Here is a 9,267-nt window from a genome sequence, read left to right as displayed (position 1 = left end):
ATCCGAGCACAGTAATCATATTTAAATCCTTGGTTTGGAAATGGATGAACCTAGTAAGGCAGATGGTTTGACAAGGCCTAAATACACACGGAATCCTTTTAGAAACCTTTTGTCTTCAAGGCTGAGGTTGTGGAACGCAAAGCCTTCCAGGGTGGTGGGAATGGCCTGGGAGAGGGCTGAAATGAGTTCAGAGCTACCACATGCTTTATGCAGATAAAAGAGCAGCCACGGGGTCGTCCCCAGCCCTGCAATGCAGACAGCCCTTGCCTGATGTGTGTAACGATGGCAGGGGGCTCTACGCTCCTTTTCCACTCCAAAGAAACGAGGAGCATGTCAGGGCTGTACGTTTCCTGGCTACATCATTAGCTGTGGTTATACCCTCATCAAAGTGAACTGTGCTTCATTCCTTTACTGCCTGGGTACTCAGTTGCTTACAATAATTTTGCTCATAGCCTCCATAAAAGAAAATCAACCTGGTAGAAAAGTAGACGTTCTGTGTTAAGCCTTGCTGGGAGAGTGAATTTAATGAAGTTTCTAACTAGAATTTTTAAAAGACTTTTAATTTAGCCTTGTTACACACCTATAACATATCTGACCTGTTTCCTTCTTTTTTAAAAAGTTTTTTTTTTTTTACCTTTCTTTAAACTATACATTATTTACATTTTTAAAGACCTACTAGGTCTTTATCATTTGGGTAAGAGCTCAAGGTGATTAAACTCCCAAGACAAAAATGAGGCTTTCCAAAAAGCGCTGGTTCTCATCTATGTGCTAAGGCCTGTTTTTACAAACAAATTGCTATTATAAACTTTTAAAATATAAAATTAGAATACTTCTTTAAAATGTTTTCCTATTAATTTTCTTTTCTTTTTTTTTTTTTTTTTTTTGCATCCAGCGTATTAAAAACAGATTATGCTTTCTAACTGGATGTGGAACTAAAAGAAAAAATGAAATTAATGTGTCCCTGTACTCCCCTCATCTAGAAACAAAGGTTTATTTACATGGTGTCCTTTCTCAATGTTGTGGTGAGCTGTGAGGAGGAGTAGGGCCATTTCTCCAGCATGGTTAAATAACCATCTGCAGACCCCTCCACTCCTCCTTGAGTGCTTATTGCATATTTTAGGTGGAGCTGTAAGGCATGAGAAAGGTGGCCTGCCCCTTTTACACATTCAAGAATAATTTTGCACATTCAAGAAATATTCCTTGAGGAATGCCATGTTTGGAATAGCTTTCAGAGATAGGTTAAGAACAAAAAATATTAAGGATCATGCATAACATTTAGATGCACAATACACTGAGGAACGTTTTCCAAAGTTCAAATGAAAGGCTATTTTCCATTGAGTTAAATAGTAAATAAGTGATCATTTTGTTGCATATGTATTCAAAGCTTTCACATCCTGCCAGAGTTAACAGCCAAATGAGCATTCTTGGCCTCTGACCTATAAATAAATACTCTAATTCTGCAACTTGCTCGCAGACTCTTAAGAAGCTGTTCTAAAAGAAAAAAGCCCACAAACTGGTTAGAAATCTGCAAACCAGAAACACAATACATTTGTCCTTTTAAAACAACAACAAAAATTTGCATTCAATTTTTAGAATAGTAACTAAGAAGAGCTGACATCCATTTTCACAATTAAGAGAGAACTATTCATAGTATTGAAGAAGGAATAAAATCTTCACCAGGAAGGTGTGTGGCCTATCACATTGGAATATAGTAGTGCTCAGCTTAAACCAATGAAAGCCTTCTTTTTTCAGTTTGTCTAGGCTTGTTTGCTTTTCGTCAGGCAATTTATGTCAGAGGATATTGGCAATCCTTTAAAGAGATGATTTGAAAGGTGATTTACAATTGGCTGGTGCTATCCCCTAATGCCTTTTTGCCTTACGTTCTAATTTTTATGGAAACAAATTAAGGACATTAAGCTAGGGGTAAGTGTACTACTCGAAATGTACCTTGGCACTGGTGCTCAGGTCAAAAGCTACAGGATGTGATTAGGCTGCCAAATAGAATTCCTTGCCTGTCCATTTGAGTGCTAACCCCATGCGAGTTCACATGCTTTTCTAGGGACAAAACTTAAAACTCAGGAGAAATTGTCCATAGTTGAACTTGCTGTCCCATTGTAACTCTTTGAGTCTAATCCTCCTTGTTCTCCCCATCTCATGCCTTCTTCCTATCTTTTCCACATCTGATACTTTTTCTTTATAATTTACTCTAGATCAATTTTTTTCTAAGACTTGTTTTATAGATTACAACACAATGACCTTAAAAGAAGAAAAGGTTAAAGAACGTCAGTTAATCTTTGGAGATTTAAGCTCATACTTTTAAAACTTAAGTTATGTTATCTATGAAATTCAGACACTTAATGACATCACACTCTAGGCACTTTGGATGAAACTTGCTTCATAATGACATGAATACCATTAACCACCCCAAAAGTGGTTGTGATTAGTATCTCTATTAGTAGTGATGATAAAATTTCCAACCCTTTCTATGTACATATGCCTGCTATCCCTTCACCCGCAATGTAATTAAATTTTTAAATTATTTTTAATAATAAAATTCACATAGGCCTAGGAGCAGACAGGAAAAAAAAAAGAGAGAGAGAAAGGAAAGAAATTGATTCTGGGTAAGTTAGCATGTTAATTGAAATAAGATTCTATGCATTGCTCTTATGCTAACCGAAAGGAGAAAAGAACCAAACTGTAATAATATGGATGGATCCTTGACCAATGTCTTCTATGCAGTAGGTGCTCAATAATTATTAAAAGGATTACATGAACAAATGTGGAAATCAACTCAAAAGATACTGACAGGGTAAAGTCAGCATGGTAGATGTTAATAGATGAAGAACAATCCAAGATGATAAAAACTATTTACCTGGTAACATTCTGTTTAAGATTTTTATAATCTAAATTCAAGGGTAACCACATCTCACTTCACTGTTTTACAATTATAAATTATATACCTGTATCCATATACATCTCCAATTAGTGTCTGTGTGCTTGGCCAGGCATCGTAGCCATGCAAACTAGCAAAAAACACTCAGCTGAGCACACAGCCATCTCCACATTCTAATGCCAGTTTGAAAACTTCATTCTGTGCGTTGGTAGAACCTCGAAATGGAGATAATTCCTACTGTACCTGTCTCCTACTATAGCTTTGAGCGGATTAACCAAATAAAACTGAGAAGAGATTTGAAGGTAACAATCCCTGTTCTTTATTGCTGGGAGCCTTCAGATTCAGCACCAAATCAGAAAAAATAAAAATCACCTCCATCCCCCCAATTCTGCATTCTTAGAAATGATTCCCCTGAAGTGGCATGATGAATTAGGCTAAATGGTTTTTAACTGCAAGCACTTAAGGGTAGGATTTATGAATGGAAACATGTGAAGGCCACTCTGGCCAGCTCTGAAGCCCCATACTTTCTTCCTGGGCTATTTATAGAAAGTGTATGGCCAGTGGAAAAGATCACGTTTATTTTTACAAGCCAGTCATGACATGACCAAAAAACTCACTTCTCTCTGGGAAGGTCATCCCTTTCACCTGAGGGTGTAGTTGCAAGGACATGGAAGAAAGGAACCCCCTTTAGCCAACCCACTCAGCTGAGTCAGCCCGAGACCAGCCCCCAAGGTGACAGGCTCTGAAGTCAGACCCCCTCATTTCCCAGGCATGACTTTATGACGCTGCTCCTTGAGATGTCATCGAGATCATGACTAACAAGTAAAAATAAAATGTATTACATAATCTGCTTCAAAATTCCACTGGCAAAATAGGTTTTGCAGAGATAATGGAGTACATTCTTATTTATCATTTGTTCTACATTTCAAACAGCTGAACACAATAAAGCAAAACTGAATTCTAATGGATATGGCAAAATGGAGAATGTCAAAGATATTTTTTAAAGATATTTTATTCTGACTGCCATGTTACCCCTGAAATATGTAATAATATACCTGGCTAGTTCCATGCAAATGGAAACTCAGTAAATATTTGCTGCTTCTAAAATATCATCATTCATCTGGACAGAAATCTGATATAATTTAGCAAATAACATACATAGTTTCACAAATCATCCCTGGTCCTTTATAGCATATATGGTATCTATTTGCAAATATGAAGTGAAGTCAAACCATTGTTTTCCACCAGAATGTCCTTTTATCAATATTATATGTGGTACATAAAAACTAAGATGGAATGAGGGAAAGCAAAGTGGAGGAAGGAAAAGGCAAAGGGAAGGAAAGTGAGTCCTCATTCACTCTGGGACATACGGGGTACTGAAAACTTTCAGGGGAAAACTGTGTCACCTTACTGGGCTCATGCATCATAATCACTTGAAAATGATATGGGTATAAATTTATCCTTAAGTGGCCTCTGTTTAAGGACAAAGACACAGGGCAAGAAGATAATTCTATTTGTAGACCCAGAACATCTCCTACAAAAGTTTAAAATGACAAATATGGGGTTTATTTCTTGTTCTCAAACTCATGGACCCTTTTTAGAATCTGTCCCTTGGAAGTTCCATCTGAAAGGGGAGGTCCCATTTTACAAGGAAGCTACCAAACACTCTTCGACCTGTTTCTCTAGCTTCCACACTAACATTCTTTGGAGCTCTAGAAGAGACAGCAATGACATGCAAATAAGTTTGCATGTGGAAATATCCTGATTTCCACAACTGTCCTTGAATACATGCGCTGAGTTAAGTTATAGCTGAGGAAAAACATCTGTGCTAGGCACAAGTTCTCAGCCTCTATCACCTAAGGGGAACCTCCTTGCACTCTGCGTAAGATTGGACAGACACCCATCAGCAAATGTGCAAAGTGTATTTACAATCCCATTAAGAGGTTCTAAATTAAATATAGACATATGTAAAGTTAACTTCTGTGTGCAGATTAACACACAAGAATACTGGTTACTCCAGGGAATTGTGCCAAGCCTCTCTGTTTACAAATACAGTAGAGATTAAAAGCATAAACAAAAACAGATCTTTTTAGGAGATCCAGCCTACCAGTGCTGAGGTAAGTGTTCATCTACCTTATGTGCTTGATCTAAATTATACTATGAAGTCAAGACTCCCCATTCAATGACTTATTTGGCTCTTAACCAAAAGAACTTATCAGGAAGTGTGATAAGTATTTAAATAAGCCACCTCAGTGGTTTTGTGTTAACCTAGAGTTGTTATCTCAAGTACAGGTTATTGTTTATGAGAAATGTCTTAAATAACATCGGCCAATGTTGTTGTTAGGAAGGATCACAGGAGCACATTCACTAATTTTTCAACGACTTAGGGCCACTGCCATTCATTTCCATAGTGGGGATCCAAATGAGACTTCAGGGTTTTAACTATGCAAAGTTAATGTTATTTAACTCAACATTTTCAATTACAACTCAAGTAATATGCTCCCGACTTCCATAATTTAACTGCCTCAGTTATTCCTGCATATTATGTTTTGAATTTTAAGCAAGGATAAATGGCATCGGTGTAGAACAGTTTCCTCTCACCTTCCCCCAATGGCTGCATTAAGAACCACAGCCACTTTAGCAGGTTGACTCCTTCTCTTAGAGAAGTCAAATGCTCTGCAGGTCCCGGTAAGCTACTTCCAGTCCTACCAAAAACTTAAAACCAACACCATCTTCCTTCTCTTCTGGGTAGAATGTTAGAACCTGATTTGCAGTAGTAAGAAAAGCTTATTCTTACTGCTCTCCCCATGCATGAAACTATGTTTGAGGACCGGTCCTTTGGGCATTCCTTCAAAAGGCACATTATTCTAGTGGCAATTTAAATAATTAGAGAAGGAAACAATAAGATCAAAAACAAAACAAAAAATAAGAAAGGTCTTGTGGAATACATTAAAGTAAATTGGAATCTGGGATATATACAAACCACTGAGCTCCTCAACAATAGTTTAACCAGAGTCCCTAAGGTAGAATAATTCACAGTTGTATCATGACACACATACACCTTCAGAAAACACTTTAAAAAAGTAGTTGAGAATTCTCAAGCAGCTTGCCCTGATGTCCAGTTCAAGTGTATGCAATGCAGAAGGGCTGCAAAATTCAAAACTATGTAACAAAGACAATTCAGTGCATATCACAGGTTTTGATAAATCATGAAAAATCATTGTATATATTACTATTTAAATAACATCTGAGAAACATTTTAAGATAATTAACTTGTGTTCACATTCCATGCATTTTCTAGTAGGTTAAGCCCTGGGTTTGTGTCTTTGTGCCCGTTTCCTACAAAGCTCCATTCTTTTGACAAATCCAAGCATTCCTCAGACTGAAATGGAAGTACCCAACGATTTTGTCTACTTACCCTCTTTACTGCATACTTGACCTCACAAGGGCTACTTGTCATTACCACTGGCACAGAAAGTGACCGGAAAACCGAACTGTTTGGGGTTTTATTTGGGATTTTCTTCACTGCCTCTGGATGTCAGAGACACCACCAGAATTTTTCCAGGGGCAAGAACCAGTGTCCCTCTCCCTCCTGCTGGAACCACCTCCCTCTTCAAAAGCCCCAAGTGCACTGAGACCCCCTTGTTGCATTGGATTTTTTCCCTGTGGTTTTGCAGCACCTTCCTCGAGCAAAGAAGGAAACACAACAAAACTTGAAAACAAACCAACAGTAGCAACAACAGAAACTCCAAACAAATAGGTGGGCAAACCAGCGGCCTCCTCCAAGGCGAAGGTTCACTTTTTACTGCAGAATTCCGAGTTGTTTAGGAACTTCTTGATGACCAGCCCCAGACAGACCACCAGCAGCAGCATGTAACCCACTGTGCCAGAAAAGGTGGGTGCCGCAGGCGGCGCCTTGAGGAATTGGCGCAGGCCCTCCTCCACATAGTACACCTGGTCATAGATACTGAGAAAAGTGAATATGTGGAAGAGCTGGTGGCTGTGGCCAATGATGTCAAAGAGGCCTGGCTGGATGCGCTCGGGGATCTTGCTCACATTGAAGAAGGCGGCCACCACTAGCCAGAAGTAGCGACGATAGAAGTGCACGAAGAGCGTGGGGTTTTCACCGCGCAGGTCAAAGAGCCAGCTCTCGAGCATGATCGGGCAGGCCATGCTGAGCGGCATGACGAAGACAAAAGTGCGAAGCGCGAACGGGTAAGAGCACCAGTCTGTGCGGCTCTTGCAGCAGGCCACCGTGCAGGCCACAGCCAGCACGAAGGCCACGGGCAGCACGAGCGCGCGGTAGGCAGCAATGAGGCGCGTGCAGTCCACGTGCCAGCCCAGGCGCTGCTGCACATACGGTGTCATCACTCTGGCGTCCAACAAGCTCAGGCCCGGCAGCAGATAGTAGTAGTAGGCCACCGTGCTGCCAAAACCGTAGTAGCTGATGGACGCGTAGTCCAGGTAGAAGAAGGCAGCGCGCAGGCGCAGCGACAGGCAGCTGAACACGTGCGCCGTGCAGCTCATGGCGAAGGTCAGCAGCACGCCCGACGCGTAGCACCACAGCGGCAGCAGCCATGGGTGATGGAAGGGCACGTCCTGGCCGCTCAGGAAAAACAGGCGGCAGAACTTGCTCAGGAACAGCAGTAGCGGGATGAAGTGCGTCCAGAAGTTGAGCGTCTCGTTGGTAGGCTTCAGTACCGAGGCTAGGCACTCCTGCGCCGTACATGGCAGCCGCCGGTAGCCCGACAGGATGAAGCACTCCACGAAGTCGTCGGGCACCTCGTCCCAGCGCAGCAGCGGCTTGGCCGATGCTGGGGGGTCCCCGGAGGCGGAGGGATGGGGACGCAAGGCGGCCTCCGAAGCCGCCAAGGTTGTGGCAGGCGGGCCCTTTGTGCCTGCTCCCCGGGGCTGCAGGCGCCGCGGCATGGTGCCTGGGGCTTGGCTAGGTCGCGCACAGGCGACCTCTGGCGCCGGCTCCCGCGCGCTCGGCAGTCCCCGCCGGCCGCCGTCGGAGCCTTTGTGCACGCGCCGGGGGCGTCGCTGCCGATTCAAGAGAAGACCTTATTCTGAGCAGCCCTTCCTAAAAAAATAAAAACAATAATCAGGTTATAAGCAGCGCAGCGACTGGCAGGAGCCCTCGGGCTCGGCGGCGCCTTCGCCAGGCTCCCTGCTACGGGCTCGCGGTCGCCCGCGCTGCGGCGGCGGCGGCGGCGGCGGCGGCGGCGGACTGCTGCGGCAGCGGCGGCGCTGCTGCGGTGACTGGGCATCGCGCGGTGCGGGCGCAGCCGCCGCCGCCGCCGCCGCCCCCGGAGCGGGAGGCGGGGATGTGGGAGCCGAGGCGCTGGAAGGAGGGAGGGACAGGCGCACCGAGGGAGGGCGGGGGCCTCCCCGGCTAGTGTTTCGCAGCCGCCTCGGGGGATAGAGTTGTCCCCTGTCTCGAGTTCCGTACCATCCCCCTTCCTCGGGCCGCAGTAGCCCGAGCTAGCCCCTAAATGATTGATGTGGGGGCAAAGGCAGCACCAGCGACTCGGCTGAGCGCACCAAGGGCCAGGGTCGACGCCCGGGTTCGAAACCCGACAGCCACTCCGGCGTTCCAGAGGACACTGGGGAGCAGTGTTCTCGGGGGGTGGGGGGGAGCTGGGGCCGCGGGGTTGGGGGGAGGGTGCCTGGAGTTCCAGAGCCTGGGGTGGGCGGAGAGATGCGCTAACAGTAATCTTCGGAGGTGGCGGGGGCAGGGAGCTCCGGAAATCGGGGGCCTTTGAGACCGTGTCTCGATCAGAGCCGTGTCATTGTCAGATACCTGAGACTGCCCCTCTCTTTTCTTGTATGTGGCGTGTGTGCGCGCGCGCTTGCGCGCGGGCGCGCGGGTCCCTTAATCTACACGATAAAAGCCTTAGTTTATTCCTTTTCGTCTAGCGGACTTATTCAGGTGCGTCACTAACCTCCTTTCCTTCGTCCGCATCCTGTCCAAACGAACCGTTCCTAAACCGGCCTCCGGTCGCGCTCACCAACCCTCCGGGGCCGCGGCTCACCCAACCTCGTGTTCTTGTGTCTTTAACTGGGAGTCTGGTTTGGAGCCAAAGTCCAACAACTCAGGGCGGGCTGCTCAAACTCCACGTTTTATTGAAAAATTTCAGATGAAGACCTGCCGATTCAGAAAGCCTCTAACCATCTGAAGCATTTATTGAACAAGGGTTCCCAAGCAGAGCTGTGCCCGAGTCAAGGGCTGATCATAGCATAGCGGAGGGTGTTGATGAGGCAGGACTTAAAGAGAGGAGGTGCGTTCTAGCACGAAATGGAAAGAGAACTAAGACGAATTCGTAGAGACTGGCAGGGGGTGGCTTGGAAAAAGCTGATGCATAATTAACCAG

The 9,267-nt window shown here is 44.7% G+C and overlaps 1 protein-coding gene across 2 annotated transcripts; it reads right to left on the bottom strand.

The window, feature by feature from the left end:
* Window positions 1-5,189: 5,189 nt before the first annotated feature.
* PAQR9 (progestin and adipoQ receptor family member 9) lies at window positions 5,190-8,495 on the bottom strand. 2 transcript variants are annotated; one of them, XM_049628706.1, is made up of 2 exons: window positions 8,264-8,495; window positions 5,190-7,976 (listed from the first exon to the last, which is right to left on the bottom strand). In XM_049628706.1, the coding sequence occupies exon 2, from the start codon at window positions 7,820-7,822 to the stop codon at window positions 6,689-6,691; it is 1,134 nt and encodes a 377-aa protein (XP_049484663.1). In that variant the 5' UTR covers window positions 7,823-7,976; window positions 8,264-8,495; the 3' UTR covers window positions 5,190-6,688. The 2 variants fall into 2 exon arrangements, with proteins under 2 accessions (XP_049484663.1, XP_049484664.1); XM_049628707.1 differs by having other exon boundaries at window positions 8,346-8,495.
* Window positions 8,496-9,267: the final 772 nt, after the last annotated feature.

Source organism: Panthera uncia, chromosome C2 (genome assembly GCF_023721935.1).
Source record: "Panthera uncia isolate 11264 chromosome C2, Puncia_PCG_1.0, whole genome shotgun sequence".
NCBI classification, from domain to species: Eukaryota; Metazoa; Chordata; class Mammalia; order Carnivora; family Felidae; genus Panthera; species Panthera uncia.
Note: the sequence above shows the minus strand (reverse complement) of the source record. Positions and strands in the feature narration are given on the sequence as shown.

Bases quoted from the DNA above. Each gene is read 5' to 3' on its own strand.
- PAQR9 (XM_049628706.1), bottom strand. From the start codon at position 7,822: ATGCCGCGGCGCCTGCAGCCCCGGGGAGCAGGCACAAAGGGCCCGCCT.